Source organism: Phalacrocorax carbo, chromosome 22, assembly GCF_963921805.1.
Source record: "Phalacrocorax carbo chromosome 22, bPhaCar2.1, whole genome shotgun sequence".
In the NCBI taxonomy this organism is placed as follows: domain Eukaryota; kingdom Metazoa; phylum Chordata; class Aves; order Suliformes; family Phalacrocoracidae; genus Phalacrocorax; species Phalacrocorax carbo.
The window spans coordinates 1,727,265-1,743,092 of record NC_087534.1 but is presented as its reverse complement, the minus strand read 5'-3'; the positions used below and the strand labels follow the sequence as shown (position 1 = coordinate 1,743,092).

The window sequence follows — 15,828 nt, the reverse complement described above, 5'->3', positions numbered from 1 at the left end:
TCCCATTCCTGTATTCAACATACCAGTTCTTCTCATTCATTGAGTTTTAGCTAATCTTTTTTGAATACAGGAAGCCAGAATTGTATATACTGTTGGAGAGGAGTTACTGCAAATACAGTGTACAGCTGCACTGGTATTTCCCTATTAGTACTGGAAATACTGATAAATCTGAGGATCACAATAGCAAATCATTGGAGTCTTGTCTCGACTCCTCAGATCCAAGTTCTTCTCACCTCAGTCACTTCCAAATCAAGAGTTTCCAAATTCTGCAGATGTTTTAAATTGGTCTTCAGGTATGATCAGGCGATTTATAAAGCTGGACACCAGCCGTACTAGTATGTAAGATCTTTTTCAGAGTATCAGTGAAACTTGAGTGGTGTTGGCAACTCACGTGGATACACAACTGGCTTTTCATTTAGAAAATGAACTCTTTATTTAATACAGAAATAATCCAATTACTTATAGACTGCTGCATACAGTGACGGGTTTTTTTCACAGAAAACTCTTATAAGCCCCCATATCTCCTTTCCTAACTGACTTACGATAATCACAGTGGGCTAATTTGTATATGAAGATGGTACATTTTAAACTCATACTCCATGTCTTAGGAATTATAGTTTTGCAGTTGACTGGCTGTGGTTTTAATACAGTGAAATTAGAACTTAGTGAGATTCTGCTGGTGTCTGTGATCTTTCTTTATGTCCTCCCTCCATTCTTCAGGTATTGGAAGATCATGCTGTTCCACAGCTTGAATCTCTGTGCTCCCTCTTATGTTCGTGCATGCAGTGTTCTTGGTTTTACTGGAATTACAATTGCTTACGATAGGTCTGAATTTGATCTGATATGCAGTTCATTAATATAGAAGATTAACTGAAAGAGGACTTACATGCATCTCTGGCAAAATCTGCCTACTTGATTTTACCCGTTTCTGCCTTCCCACCCTCCTCATGTATGATGCTTTCATTGCTTTGGGAAAATTCTGAAAATCTGCTAGATTAGACACAGCCTATGAAAGCTGTTCATTTGTAACTGAATATGGGGACAGCCCTAAAACCGCATAAATAACCCTCTTCTTTTTTCTCTGCCCATTGTTTCTAGGTTATATGTTCTCAAGAATTGAAGAGGAGCACTTGTGGGAATGTAAACAGCTGGGTGCATATTCCCCAATTGTTTTATTGAACACACTTCTGTTCTTCAACACCAAATACTTCCAACTAAAGAATGTCAGTGAGCACCTGAAACTATCCTTTGCCCATGTTATGAGACGTACTCGAACTCTGAAGTATAATACTAAGATGACATATTTACGTTTTTTCCCACCCTTTCAAAAACAAGAGGTAGAATCAGGTGAGTGAGTGCTTTCTGTTCATCTAAATTTTTACAATCATAGCTGTATTGTCCGCTCCTTTTTTAAAAAAGGACTGGGGAGAAAAATATACAGTAAGCAGAGCTCCGAGTATGCTGTTATTCTGTATGTTTTCCAAATTTTTTCACTCTAGTAAGGTTTAAAAAGAAATTCAACGTGAGCGAAGGCATCCAGTAAAAACTTATAAAAGAGGTGCCACACATTTGGCTGCAAATTTGTTTAATAGTCTTTTATAACATCCTAGGCTTGCATAAAGCTTTATTAACTACTGCATGAGTTAAAGGCCTGTTCTGAAGTCCTTTTCTCAGGACTTTGTATTCTTGAGGTCCAGACCCTTATTGTGCCCTTTTAAATCCCAGATTTATCCTAGGTGTGTGTGTGAACAAACAAGGCAGCCCAAATGGAGAACAGCAGTTCAGACGAAGCTAGGGGCTTGCACACGGGTAGGGACTGTCCTCTTGACCTCACAGGCAAAGCAAGGCAGATTTTTGTTCACAGTTATTTTTTGGTATTTGGAAAAGGGAAGTCTTTGCTCCTATTGGCTTTTTCACGTAATAGTTCCAGTGTGTTACATGAATTCTGCTTTATTAGGAAAAGTTAAATTCTCCATATTTTTCTGCTAGATACTAGTGCTTGTTGGTTTTCTAGAAGAGGAATGGGCTGTGGACAACCTGTAGCATATGCAGTCTTTTGCCCATCCAACAGATCAAACCAGCTGACATGCGTGTAACAGATAATCCGTTCAAGTAGTGTGTTTCTGTGTGATGCAAAGTCTCATCACTCGGTGCTAGGCTAAGGGACTGGGGCTTATTCTTGAAGGCACTGTTTTTCACTGAACTTCTGTGATGCCATTTTTGTATATCCAGATAAATTATCTGTAGGCAAAAGGAAACGCAGTGAAGACGAAGAGATTCCAACAGCAGTGGAAATGGCTGAAAATACGGATAATCCCCTGCGATGTCCAGTCCGGCTTTATGAATTTTACTTATCAAAATGGTAAGTGACAGAAGTTGATTTCTGATCTGTATGTAGCCTAGAACAGGCATTTGGGCGCAAGGAGCCCACTCAGACCTTCCGTGCCTGCGCGGTCAGCTCCTCTCCCCAGCTCCTGGTCTCTCAGTGTGAATAGAACCATGCTGTAGGACTTCCAGCATCAGCTCTGCTGTTAGACTCGGCAAATAGTATTTGTTACTGGTGTTGAGTCAAGAGTAGAGCTACAGAGAGAGATGTATTCTTTAAATGCCTGTTTACACATCCACAGGGTGTAAATGTAAACGGGGGGCATTGCTACAGTGACCATGACGTTCTCATCTGCCTTAATTCCCATACAGGATCCTTCTTTTGAGAAGATTATAACTAATACCCTGCAATCATGTTCCTTGTGAAAGAGGGTAGGAAAAGCCTGAATTAGGTGAAACTGCTGATAGCTTTTGCCTGCTGAAATGTGAGATTAACTTGTATTTAGGAGTTAGAAAGGAGACTATATAGCAAGGGCATAGATATAAATCATTTTGCCTCTCCTGTTTCTATATAGACTTCAGTTAGATCATTGAGCAGGTGGAATATGATGTTCTTCTCTCTTCAAAGAAAATACACATGCAAAATGAAACAGCATCTCATTAGTGTCAGCTAAAACTCAAATAAATCACCTTCCAAAATGCACCTACAAATGGTCCCATTACTTAGGCAAGGGCATGCCTAGCAGCTGTCCTGACTCTTTGTCTCCCTCTTCTTACCTTCCTTGTATTGACTTGCAAGTCATTAGATGCTGTCCTTGGGCTGGGAAAACATTTACATGCCCCTCATCGTATATGATAGCGGAGCCCCTGCAGTGGTGAAAGCTGCAGTAAAAAGTCACTTTGCTGTTTTAATGTGAACATTCCGAAGTGAGGCAGGAGGGATCCTTTGCTCTAGAGGACTTTGTGTCTTCCTACCAGAGCCTGAAAGCTGCCTCAGAGTCAGGCGGTCACTCTCCCAAGCAGATGGGCTTACCATTCTGTACCGTAAGCAGGCAAGCTAGGATTTAATTTTGCCAGCTCTTGAACGTTCCCTGTGCCAAAGTACACAGCAGTTCTGGAATACTAGAACCTGTTTAATTTGGAAATTGAATGTCAGATGCATCTGTCAATCATATCAAGGTGCTAGTACCATTAATTGGGTGGTGCAATAACTGAAGAACCACATCTGTAAAGAAGTCGCTCTGATTTTCTGTGTTTCTTTATAAGCAACTAATGCTAAGTGACCTGGAAACAACTTAACTGTTCCCTAAGTTGAAGGGGAGAAACCAAGTCACGAACAAAAAGATTTGGATTGTGCTGTTTAAATTAGTGTTGTCGCCACAGTGTAGCTTTCCTTTTCTTTGCTGTTCCTCCTTAACGTTGTTGCAAGTGGGACTGTTAATGCCGCCTTCCGATAATGTGATCTTCCTTTCTTTACGTTGACAGTTCTGAAAGCGTGAAGCAGAGAAGTGATGTATTTTACCTTCAACCTGAGCGCTCCTGTGTACCCAATAGCCCCATGTGGTATTCCACATTGCCAATAGACCCAGGAACCTTGGACATCATGTTAACACGTATTCTTATGGTGAGGGAGGTACATGAAGAACTTGCCAAAGTCAAATCAGAGGACTCTGATATTGAGTTATCAGACTAACTGAAGTCGGGTATTTTCCTTTGAATACACATCAGAAGCACCAAACTGTGAATACATCCAGCCTTTGGAAAATGTGTATCAAATAAGCCACGATAACGTCACCTACAGGCATATTTTGAACCACAGTGGATGTACAAACTGGAACTGGAGGGAAGCAAGCTGTGTAAGCTACAAGAAACAATGTCCTGTGGCACCGATAAATCCTCTGAACAAATTCAAGATGAACTAACCTATTGGAGTGGTGCATAAATCCTTTATCTGTTTAGGATTTTAAAAAGTTGTGAGATATTTTTAAGGCAAATGGTTGTGTAAAATCTACCATAACAATGTTGGGCATGGAGAGCTAGACTGTGGCTCACGTGACTTCTCAGCCTGGTGGCCGGCAGACCTTGCTGCCAAAGAACACATGGAGATAGATCCTAGGCCCCTTCACGAGGACAGGAGAGAATGTGGTGGTATTTAGACAAACAGACGCCTTCCCTCATAAATGCACGTGCACATATGCTTTTATAATTTTTTTGAAACTGGGATCAAATGTCAGGTAGGCAGAAGCCACTGGCGTGCCTGCCAGGGAAGTTATCTAAGTGGACAACTGTCTGGCTGCTGTTAAACGGTCGCACGGTGCCAGAATCTAGCTCTCAGTCCAGGCTAATACCAACTCGAGCTCTGTTCAGTCTTCGACGTGGAAGAGGTGCTGTAGGTCAAACTTCAGCGCCGATCATGTTACGGGACGAACGTTTCTGGGGTATGTACAGGAGAGTGACTGTCCTGGGGTATGTGCAGAAAATCCCTTACCTAGCCCAGTAGCTCTGCAGTCTGTCGATATAATCTAGCAAATACTGTGGTGCGCGGAAATTTTTTTTCCCTTAAGGCAGCTTTCCTTTCTCCTCTTTCCCCACTCCTATGTTTTCGGTTATTTTATAAGGCAAATCTGGAGGGCCTTGTCATTTCAACTGAAAGATACATGCACTCTTTCTCTTTCCACCTTTGCAACGCATGCAGTGTTGTACAAAGGATGCAGTATTACTTTTGATAACAGATCTGTGGTAGAAAATTACCATGTGTGTTTTTTTCCCACCCCACCCAAAGAGAGTTAGTCATAGCGTTGGAAATCGAAAGAGATTTTTTTAGGGCTTGGCTGTTACTGCATCTTTTTGAAGAGAAAAGCTCCCACATTGTGTGTAGAGGACGGGACGATATCAGATTCTGTCTGATATCTCTGTTTTCTCAAGCTATAGATGTGTGTTTCTGATGACCAGTGATCACAAATTCATTGGAAACCCAAACTATTTTTAAAGAAGAGAATTGTATGGTTTTTATCTAGCTCTGGTCAGTTATCCATCTTCTGTAACAGGGGTCTGATATTTGATCTTGTCACTAAAATTTCAAGAGGTGAAAATCAACAGCCTTGAATTATATTTCCTTTTTTTTTTTGTTTCGGTTTGGTTTTTTTCATTATTTTTTTAGCAGTAACAAAAGTAATTTAACAAAAATAAAATCAGAAAGTAGTCTGTTGACGTTGTGTACTTGGTAGTCCTGTCCCTGCCTGTAACAGATTTCACTGATGTATTTTTTAATACAGAAAACTATGTGAAAAGTAAACCTGCCCCTGATTCTGTCTGATCAAAGCCCATCTGTGTCTGTCATTTCTGATCGAAGATACTGCTCTCTCCATGTCCTGGCCTAGCGCTCCCGGGGGAGGTCTGTCGGCCGTAATAGGTACCCTGCCAGTAAACTACCCCGGCACTTGGAGGCTCGGGGATGCTCCTGTAGGCTGATTGCTTGTCCTGTGAACGCTAACCTGTCCCTCCCCATAGGTATATTAAATAGTGAAATAGCAGGCACGGTATTTTGTATTGGGGTGGTTGATAGAACGTTTCAGGGAAAACAAAATCATTCTGGAAAGATTAGTGTATAGGTCTGTAGGGGATAAGAGAAGTCTGAGCTGTGTCTGTTGTGCACAGGTTGTGCCCACAACCTCCATGTCAGAGGAGAGGGGAAGGACGCAGGAACTGCTGCATTCGCTGGGCATTCCCGCAAGGGTGCAGCTGGCCTGGGCTGCAGCAGGCTGCCTTTGCCCGCTCCCTCCTTCCCTGACCGCCCCCGCGAGCAGTTCGGACAAGCTGCTGGGAGGGCAGGCTTTCGTTGGGTGGGGATTGTCTAAAAACAATACCACATCTGAGTTTTCCCTTAATAGACATTAACAGAAATATTCCCATAGAATAAAGTAGCATATTCGTATCTTATAAGAAACATACTCATTTTTCTTTCTCTGAAGACCTTTGCTCTTCCTTGTCTGTGAACACCTTCATGTACGTTAATTTTTTCCAGGTACTTGCAGTGGAAGATATTTCATATTCTCTCAGCAAGGAGAGTTAAATCACTTTAAGCCTGCCTGGCTGAAAGCAAAGTTGTTAAACATTGCGCTAACTCCTTTTACTTCGTGGCTCTGAGATGAGATGGGTTTCAGTGCGGTTTGATGATATAATTAACAGTACAAGTAGTTTTAGTTTCCATTTCTCTGGTCAGATACCCTGTGCTTGGAGGCCCTTTGTGCATTGCCTGGGATGTGCCTGGGCTATCTTTGCCTCTCGAGGAATTTCTAGTCAGCCCAACTAGAGTTCACACTGACTTACAAGATGGATTATCTTGAAAGATTAAAATACATGTACAGATCATACACACAGGACCAAAGTTCTGAACACATGGACAAGTTGTAATAAACAGATCTGAATCATTTGCTGACCTTGCAACATTTATTACTTGAAATATTCTTTTAAGGAGAAGAATCATGCTGTAGTCTCAGTGTGGACAGAGAAACGACAAATAGGAGTTTGAGAAATTAAAATAGAAGGCGATGCTTCCTGCTAACAGGGTTTCTATTGCTATGCCTTCCCAGGGCTAGGCACACGTTAACTCCCCTCACTTTTCAGCATGCAGGGAGGACGGCATAGCTGCGCGGAGCGGTTTGAGAGCGTGGAAGCGAGCATGTCGTTACCGAGCGTATTCACGGTTCTGGCTGCTAACGCAAGGCTTTGGATTTTGCAGTGTGGCTGTTACCTCCGCGGCGCCGGCAGCGTCCTGGCAGTTCTCACTGCGAGAGGTGCTCGGTGCAAACCTGCTGCTCTCTCCTGGCTTCGGCTGACTGAAGAAGGAAACTGGGGGCATGTTGAATGCCACAAAATTAGGTACAAAAAGAAGTTAGATTATCTTACAAATCATTCTGCCAACTACTGTTCTAAAAGAAACCTCTGGATTTCTCTGGCAGCAGTCTCCAGCCGAGGATGGCTCCTCAGAGACTTGAAATCAAACGGCAGCAAAGTCACTCCTTCCATGTTCCCCAGGGCGTGCTCCCACAACGGCGCGGCTCCACCAGTGCCGTTTTAGTGCCAGGGTCACAGAAGTGACTCTGAACGTGCAATAAATATTTTGCTTTTTGATAACAACCTCAGTAACTCTTCCCAGTCCGTAAGCAATAGTTTCACTGTTGCCTTAAAAAAAAAAAAAAGAGAACAAGTGCTCGTGTATGAAATCCTCACGGCGCTCTTGCAAACCACCGTCGCCGTGCTCGCTGTCTAGGCGGGAGTTTTGCTCCCATCAGCACAACAGATGCCGCCTTCTTTTTCTTTCATGCCTCATCCATTTTAAACATCCCTAACAGAGCAGAGGCAAAATTAAGGTTTGCTGTCTCCTAAATAGCTGCTCGTCTGCAGTGTGTCCCCAGCAGCATCATCAGCCTCACAAGGCTCAAAGAAATAACAAGTTTTGAGCGCTGGAGCTACTGAGCAGTTATTGTTCCTTTCTTTTGCAAGAAAAGTATCCAACTTTGAGGATGGTGTTTTGTAACTGAGTATGAGCACAAAAAATCTGTAAAAATTGCGGATCATTGCTGAGGAGAAGGTCTAGAAGGAGTTTTAGGAGCAGTGAAGCTGGGTGGGAGCGTACTCTGCCTCTTGGAGTTGCAGGTCTTGCCTCGCTGATGGCTGGTACGAGTGGAGCACTGGTTTTCATCTCATCCTTGGCAGAGGAAATGGCGAGACTAGTCCCTACACGATCACGTTGTCTCTTGTCTTACTGTGGTCAGCTGCTTGAGAGAAATCTCTCCCCAGCATGATGGCTGCAGATCTGTCGGGCAGGTAGGACTAACTCTGCTTTTATATCTTCCCTGGAAGGAAGTTGTTGGCTTGAAAAGGGGGGTGGGGGTGGGTAGAGTGGTTTTGCACAGTATTATTGCATTTGTTAAAAAGTTGAGTCCAGCCCTCTCTTAGAAGTTGGATTTTTTTTAAACTGAGTGGGAGATTACTCAGTTATCTGTCCTGTGGCATAAATGGATCCGCTCTGACTTCATCCCGTGGCTCCCGTGTCAAGCCCACAGCACCTGGCTAAGACGTAAGATCTTGCATTTTTATCTTCAGTTCCCTCCCGCCACCATTTCCAAGAAGCATTTGATAACTTTTGTGTTGTGCTTTATGAAGAAACTCTTGGCCATGCCAGAAAGAACGAGTAATAACGGCGTGAGTGGTGGCAGAGGAGCCATTGGAGGGTGCTGGGCAGGGGCCGGGCGGTGGGATGCTCTCTCCGGGTCCTGGCCTGGCTTGGGCAGGTGGGCGATTGTGCAGGGCAAGAAACGAATATGAGCGTTTAAGTGTCTGGGGTTGATTATTTTATAGTCAAAGCGTCTCAGTTGGACGCAATTAAGAAAAATCAGTGAATGTGGGCACAAGTCATAGAGGGGATGAGCTTAGAGAGAACCTGAGTCGAAAAGCGTGTCAGTTCCCGCACCTAGCGTGCTAGCTCTTCTGCTGCTTCGGGGCAAAGTGCAAAATCTGCAACAGCTCTTTTTTAGTTTTTTCAAGTTTCATCAATAGATGCTGCTGCCGTGGAGCTCATTAGTGCTCAGTCGATGGCACCAGTGCTAGATCTGGTCCAGGGAGTGTTGCAAGGCTGTAGGATGATTTTTAAGAGTCATAAAGGCTCAGAGGAGCCCAGGAGTCTTGGATTCTTCTAGCCACACTACTTCAATTTCCTTTGAACGGTAACATTCACTAAGCTAATGGTTTTTCAACAGACAAATGTTTTTTTATTAAAGAAACAAAACCTGAAATAGCTTAGATTTTCACCTGCTTAGAGGACAAGAGGGACTTTACTACAATAAACAGGCAAGCTAGACAAAGCATCAAACGCTGAATCTCGAACTGCATCCCAGGTGCACCATTTTAATCAACACAAATGCGATCGGCCTTCCCGGCGTTCAGCCTTACGGACGCGGGCTGCACTAGCCACGGTAGCTAGGGCTTGGTTATGTCGTGCTTCGTAGCTGACCGTTAGATATGCCAGCGACCGGCATGCCTGGGGTCTTAGGGCTACGAGTCCTGCACTTCTTGTTCTCTCTTCTACATATTTATACCGCAAAAGGCCAGAACGAGTTGAAAAGGTCATTTTGCCCTCTGGGAGCCAGGCTTCTTCCCTTAAGGGCTTGGGTGTCGACTCGACTTTCTCCCCACTTAAGCCACTGACTCATTATATCGCCCAGGCTCCAGCGTGCGCTTCACGTCACTAGTGTTGTATCGATGAAGCCTCGTGTTTCGTCCCTTGCCAATCTGTACCTCGGTTGTACCCATCTGTAAATTGGCCAGACTTTCCTACCTCGTTTGGGCATTATGAGGCTAAATTCTGTAGGATGCTTTGCAGCCCCGTGATGAAAGGTGCTATATAACTGCAAAGTGTTACTTCAAAAGATTTAAATAGGTCACCAGTGCATCATAACCTATATTAAAAAGACTTTTTCTTATATGAGAATTTATAGAGTTCAATGTATGGTATTAATAAGTGAATTATTGAGACCCCAAAAATAGTTTTTGTTTGAATCGTATCTGTATTCTGGAAAAGTGATTAAAAACCTTTAACCTTAATAAAAGAGTACATCCTCATTTCCTGTATGATGTTGGAATCTAAGTTTAAAAGCAGATCTCACAGATTTTAAGGGGCGGGAGGGAGGGGTTAGTTGTTTCTAAGCCAGCATTTAAATAGCAGCTTAATATCTTCACAGCAAGGCTTGGTCCTTCCCCGATTGGCCGTACAGCAGCTCGCACTTGGTTTTGCTCCTCTTGAAGCCTCTGGGCTCAGCAGCGATTAGATCAAGCGCCAGCAGAGTTTGTCACATGCACCCCGTCCCTAAACCGAATGCAGGCGAAGTGGTGGCTGCTCGAGCGGTGCCCGATGCTGTCAGCGAGGAGAGTCCTCGGGAGCGAACGTCGCCTTTGCTCTGTCACCCTGAAACGCCAGAATCGCCCAAGAGCCACAGTAACACGGAAACACCAGCGCTCCCCTGAGACCCTCGTTATACAGCGCTTGATGTGGCTCCCAGTAAGGGCAGGGAAGGTCTCATGGGTTTCCGAGTGAGGTCCTTAAGGCTCCTCTGTGCTAGGAGCTGCCAGAGCTGTACTCGGTGCAGTTTTTAAGGCCCTGATTACATCTATTTTGAACCATGCTGGTGCAGCCACAGCCAGGCAAGTGCCTGTGCAGCCAGCGTAGCCTCACCAAGCCCAGGAACCGGAGATGGCCCTTCAAAACGGCTACGGGAATCACAAGCAAAAAAAAAATCACACAAGTGCTGATTAAATGTTCCCAACAGCCCAATGAATGAGCATCCAAAATTATGCACACCCTGGTGCAGCCACAATCACCAACAGGCATCATGAGTGTCTGGGGGTGCAAGGGACAGGATTTGTTTTAATGGAGAAGGATTATTATTATGTAGCTGCTCCTTTCATTATTTGAGGTGAGCTGGGTTTGCGCAGGGATAGCTGGTGTTCACTTCAGGAGACAGGGAAAATTGGAAATAGGATTAAGAACTATGGCACTGCAGAGCTATGTGAGCTGCAGACGTGGTAGCGAAAGACTGTCCGCTTGTGGACCAACGCTGTCGCTTAATGCATGGATTTTAGGTAATTAATTATAGAGTATAGTAACTGAAACCCAGCTGATTGCCAGGGAGAGCCTTGTACACCCATGCTTGGGACACAGGATGGGACACGTGCCCCGTGTCAGTCCCGTCTGTCACCCGTCACCACCCACAATGTGAATTAAAGGTAGTTTATAACAAACGGATCTACAGCCTTGCCAGCATCTCAGCCTTTCACCGGGAGAGCGCACAGGACTGAGAGAACTGCCAGCGTGGGTCTGTTCCTGGAGCACTGCAAATCCCGAGGCGGGTACCCGCGCCCCGACCGGACACCAACCACCACGACACCCCCTCCTGCAAACCGCCTTTATTGGTTCAAGGCACTCATTGCTCAAGTGGATCCACAGCTCTTAAGAGGGCGGCCGAGTCCCTGGGGGCTCTGCGAGGGCTTCCCACGCTGCCTGGCAGAAACCTCGGACTCAGGCACCTTCTTGGCTTCACTTGGGTTTGTCACCTGGAGTTTTCTTCCCGTTGGCCAGCTTGGCACCAGCTGCTGCACCAAGCGGCCCCAGTATAGACGTCAGCCCAATTTTGGTACCAAAAGAGAAACCTGCAGCTCCTGCAAAGACAGAAAGAGGTGTGATGCCCCGGGAGCATCGATGCTGCCAGCTGAGGGACCAGGCATGGGGCAGTGGTAGCCAAGGACCTCTCCTGACCATACCGGGGAGCCGGCCTGGGAGGAAGCTCTGCTCCCTGAGCACAGCCAGCCCCTTTCTGGCTCCGCCAGCGCTGCCAACGAATGACAGCATTGCTCTTGGCAGAAGAGCAGAGGCATACCTGCAGGGCCCCAGTGTCCTCAGCCTTGGGTGCCCTACCCCAGCAAGCCCTGATTCTTCCTACGACATCATGGATTTATCTCTTCCCCACGGCTTTGGGTGATTCACACCGACGATGGGTTAAAGGGCTGGTTTGGCTCTACAGCACGCCGAGCGTACAAGGCCGTGCAGCCCCCTGGGGCTGAACCCAGCGCAGCTCAGCTCCCCCAGCCTCCCCACTCACCGATCGACTGCAGCACGGCCACGGTGCTGCCAGCAGCCACTCCTCCGTTGTTGGCTATGGCGGCTACTGACATCATCTTGGCAGCCAACGACCCGGCGGCGATGCCGCTTGCCGTAAACCCCAGCACAGAGATGCTCGCAGGGATGCCAATGAGTGCCACGCCTGCAGGCAGGACACTGCTGTGTCGGTGTCGTCCCTACGACCCACATCTCCCCTACCACCGGCGTGACAGATCCAGCCCCTCAGCGAGGACAGAGGCATCTGAGTGGGAGCGAGGGCTGCGGGGTGCAGGGATGGGGACACCCCATCCTCGGGGAGGAGAGGCATGCGGGGCCCTCTGGGTGCAGATTTCCAGGCCCAGGCCAGCGCTATCCCTGCCGTCACAGCTGCGCCCAAAGCCCCCCCCGGCACTCGCAGCCCCCCGGCCCGGTCAGTCCCCCTCTGCCAGCCCGGGGCCGGGACGCGGCGGCGACCCCAAGCGCTGCTGATCCCACGCCAGACCCTCACCTACTCCGACAGCGGCCCCAATGGTTGCTCCTTTGATTTTTTTTCCCATCGCTAAGGAGGAAGGAGGCGGGCAGGAGGCAGCTGTGCCGGGCAGGACCCCCCGCCCCGGCTTCAGCGGCCCCCGGCCCCTGCAGACCCCGCCGAGAAGCGGCCAGCGATGGGGGCGGACTCGCTGCTCCCGGGCCGGGAGGAGAGGGGAGAAGGGGCGCACCTCGGGGTGTCCCCCGTCCGCGGTAGCCCTGCACACACCCCCAGACCCCCCCCGGCCGCTGCACCCCCCCCGACCCCCCCGACCGCCTGTACCTGCCCTGCCTCCCCCGGCCCCCCCCCCGGCCGCTGCACACCCCCCCCGCCCCCCCGACCCCTCCGACCGCCTGTACCTGCCCTGCCTCCCCCGGCCCCCCCCCCGGCCGCTGCAAACCCCCTGCCCCCCCGACCCCGCCCCGACCGCCTGTACCTGCCCTGCCTCCCCCGGCCCCCCCCCGGCCGCTGCACACCCCCCCCGCCCCCCCGACCCCTCCGACCGCCTGTACCTGCCCTGCCTCCCCCGGCCCCCCCCCCGGCCGCTGCACACCCCCCCCGCCCCCCCGACCCCGCCCCGACCGCCTGTACCTGCCCTGCCTCCCCCGGCCCCCCCCCCGGCCACTGCACCCCCCCCCGCCCCCCCGACCCCGCCCCCGCCCGCCGTACTTGCCCTGCCCCCCACCAGCCCCCCCCGCCCCCCGCACCTGCCCTGCACCCCGGCCCCCCACCCCGCACCTGCCCTGCACCCCGGCCCCCCACCCCGTACCTGCCCGCCTCGCCCCGCCGACCCCGAACGGTTCCGGAGCTGCGGCCGCCCCGCCCGCCCCCGCTCGGCGAATCCCGGCCCGGGGGAGGAGGCGGCACTTTGCGTTGGTGCGTCTTTATTTGGGGCGGACGGTCAGATACAGCGGGGGCGGGGCACGGGAGAGATGCAGGGGGTCCCAAGCGGAGGTGGGGCGGGGCACGGGAGAGATGCAGGGGGTCCCAAGCGGAGGTGGGGGGGGGCACGGGAGAGATGCAGGGGGTCCCAAGCGGAGGTGGGGGGGGGCACGGGAGAGATGCAGGGGGTCCCAAGCGGAGGTGGGGGGGGCACGGGAGAGATGCAGGGGGTCCCAAGCGGAGGTGGGGGGGGGGGGCACGGGAGAGATGCAGGGGGTCCCAAGCGGAGGTGGGTGGGGGCACGGGAGAGATGCAGGGGGTCCCAAGCGGAGGTGGGTGGGGGCACGGGAGAGATGCAGGGGGTCCCAAGCGGAGGTGGGGGGGGGGCACGGGAGAGATGCAGGGGGTCCCAAGCAGAGCGGGGGTGGTTTTAGCAGGGGTCTGGGGTAGGAGGTCACAGCAGGCATCAGTGAGGGTCCCGGTGGGGATGTGGGGGCTCACAGCAGGATGGCCCCGATGGCGGCCCCAATTGTTGACAGCATGGCCTGCACAGATGTGGGGACTCCTGCTGCCCCTGAGGAAGAGGAGGAGAAATCAGCCTGAGCCCCCCAGCCTGCCCCCAGCCTCGGCACGGAGTCCCCACTGCACCGCATTTCCAGGGGGAGCACCCTGAGGAGGGGCATCCGAAGGAGGAGCAGCCCCCCCCAGACCTCACCTTCCCGCTTCCATCAGGCGTCCCCACAGCCAGGCCAGAGCAGCCAGCAGGGCCGCACCAGGCACCCCAGAGCGGATGGGACCCTGGGGGTTCCCAGTCCCGTGGCCACCCCAGGCCCTTGCCACGCTGCTGGTACCACCCAGGGAGGCCAAAACATGAGGTGCACTGCGGTGACCGCACGGGCACCCCACTGGGAGCACTCACCGAGTGACTGCGCTATGGCCACCAGGCTCCCGGTGGCCACACTCCCGCCGTTCGCTATGGCCGCTACAGACATCATTCTGGCGGCCAAGGATCCGGCTGCAATTCCTGCTTTGGTGAAGCCCACAACATACAGGGCTGCCGGCACCACCGCTACAGCGAGTCCTGCATCAGAGAGCAGCAGCAGTGATGCTCCCGCAGGCACGCCTGTGTCCCCAGGCTGCAAAACCCTCACCCCCGCGTCGCTGCTCAGACACGCGCGTCTCCAAGCCCCGAAACTGGGGGTGCACGGAGGCAGAGCTCCAGCTCGCCCGGGACAGCCCGGAGCAGAGCAGGTGGCACAGGGTCCCGGGGCCAAACCTCCCTAGCCGGGCATCAGTGGGGTCCCACACATGGGCTTCCTGGGACAGGCCATGGGGCAGTGTTTCGGGGAGGGGACAGCACCCTATAAGAGGGGTCTGTGAGTGCAGAGAAGCAGCGCCAAGCCCCAGGGAAAGTAATTTATTTCCACATGGCATCATCCATCCCCCTGCCCACCAGTGCCTTACCGATCCCTGTGGCTGCCCCGATGGCAAGGCCGACAAGTTCTGCAACAAAGGAGAGGTTGAGAGCGGTCAGTTGGCAGGGCTGAAAGCAAAGGCGAGCTGCTGCCCTCGCTCTGGGCAGCTCTGCAAGGGGCTCCTCCACACCCCGCCCGCACCCCCCCAGGACCCCTGCCCGCTGCAGCAGCGTGTGCCCCTTCCCGGGACATCCCGGCGCCTCACACCACCAGGACAGCAGCTCGAGCCTTCTCCAAAATGCCAGGGAAGTGAGTCCTTGCCAGCATAGCCCTAACGCCCACGGCCAGCCCTGGTCCCATCCCACAAGAGCCCCTCGCCCCCTCGTCCCTCTGTGCTTTCACTCAAAAGCAGAGGGAGGTCTGCAGCATGCCCAGGGGCTGGTGCCCCATGTCCCCCGCGCTGTCCCTCTGCGGGGCCCGTGCCCCTGACCCCAGGAGCTTACCCATGGTGGGCTGGAGCAAGAGGTGTGCTGGGTCCAGACTAAGCCTGGTCCTTCAGGGAGCAAGAACAAGGGTTTCTTCAGTGGGCAGTAGCAGGACAGGTGGGACCTTGCTCTCCTGCTCAGGCACCTGCAGCCAAACCCCCTCCCACCCCATCCTGCCCCCCCAAAAGCTCCCGACTACCCCACAAAAGCAGAGACCCCCCTCAGATCCTGTGTTTCTTCCCAGCCCAGGGCTCCCTGGCCACTCTGCCAGCTCAGTGGGGTGAGCAGCCCCCTGCTTTTGTGTCATCCCACCCCTCAGAAAAGGGGTGCTGTTGCCAAACCCCCCCGTCATGGGTCCCCAGCACCCCATGCCACTAACCTGTCCCTCTGCCACCCAGCAAGAGGTCAGTGCCTCCAGCCCACGGCTGCTGCTGGTAACACGGGCCTCTGGTGACGCCAGGATGACAGATTTCCAGGAAACCACTCTTCCAGGTTTTGTTTTCTCTGAATTCTTGGCCTGCCTCAGTGTTTACCCTT

General features: G+C 51.2%; 2 protein-coding genes across 8 annotated transcripts in view; one reads left to right on the top strand and one right to left on the bottom strand.

Annotated features, from left to right (window-relative positions):
- The window catches only part of ZMYM4 (zinc finger MYM-type containing 4), a 48,729-nt gene extending 38,794 nt beyond the window's left edge, over positions 1-9,935 (top strand). For all 5 annotated transcript variants that reach the window (XM_064471362.1, XM_064471365.1, XM_064471366.1 and 2 more), the window contains 3 exons: positions 1,099-1,347; positions 2,233-2,362; positions 3,811-9,935. In XM_064471362.1, coding sequence (XP_064327432.1) covers positions 1,099-1,347; positions 2,233-2,362; positions 3,811-4,018 — 587 coding nt within the window. In that variant the 3' untranslated portion in view covers positions 4,019-9,935. The remainder of the gene's footprint in view (positions 1-1,098; positions 1,348-2,232; positions 2,363-3,810) is intronic.
- Positions 9,936-11,274: 1,339 nt separating this feature from the next.
- On the bottom strand, positions 11,275-15,828 carry LOC135316779 (interferon alpha-inducible protein 27-like protein 2). Of its 3 annotated transcripts, XM_064471370.1 has the most exons (8): positions 15,671-15,828; positions 15,310-15,359; positions 14,856-14,894; positions 14,311-14,472; positions 13,811-13,965; positions 13,600-13,634; positions 13,279-13,469; positions 12,070-12,143 (listed from the first exon to the last, which is right to left on the bottom strand). In XM_064471370.1, exons 2-5 carry the CDS (start codon positions 15,311-15,313, stop codon positions 13,889-13,891), a joined length of 282 nt encoding a protein of 93 aa, XP_064327440.1. In that variant the 5' UTR covers positions 15,314-15,359; positions 15,671-15,828; the 3' UTR covers positions 12,070-12,143; positions 13,279-13,469; positions 13,600-13,634; positions 13,811-13,888. The 3 variants fall into 3 exon arrangements, with proteins under 3 accessions (XP_064327438.1, XP_064327440.1, XP_064327439.1); XM_064471369.1 differs by lacking the exon at positions 13,600-13,634 and having other exon boundaries at positions 13,279-13,592; XM_064471368.1 differs by lacking the exons at positions 13,279-13,469; positions 13,600-13,634; positions 13,811-13,965; ... (2 more) ...; positions 15,310-15,359; positions 15,671-15,828 and adding exons at positions 11,275-11,541; positions 12,489-12,561 and having other exon boundaries at positions 11,982-12,143.

Bases quoted from the DNA above. Each gene is read 5' to 3' on its own strand.
- LOC135316779 (XM_064471368.1), bottom strand. From the start codon at position 12,537: ATGGGAAAAAAAATCAAAGGAGCAACCATTGGGGCCGCTGTCGGAGTA. The intron at 12,144-12,488 runs GTGAGGGTCTGG...TCCTGCCTGCAG, and splicing joins TGGGGCCGCTGTCGGAGTAG to GCGTGGCACTCATTGGCATC. The intron at 11,542-11,981 runs GTGAGTGGGGAG...CTGTCTTTGCAG, and splicing joins GGCCGTGCTGCAGTCGATCG to GAGCTGCAGGTTTCTCTTTT.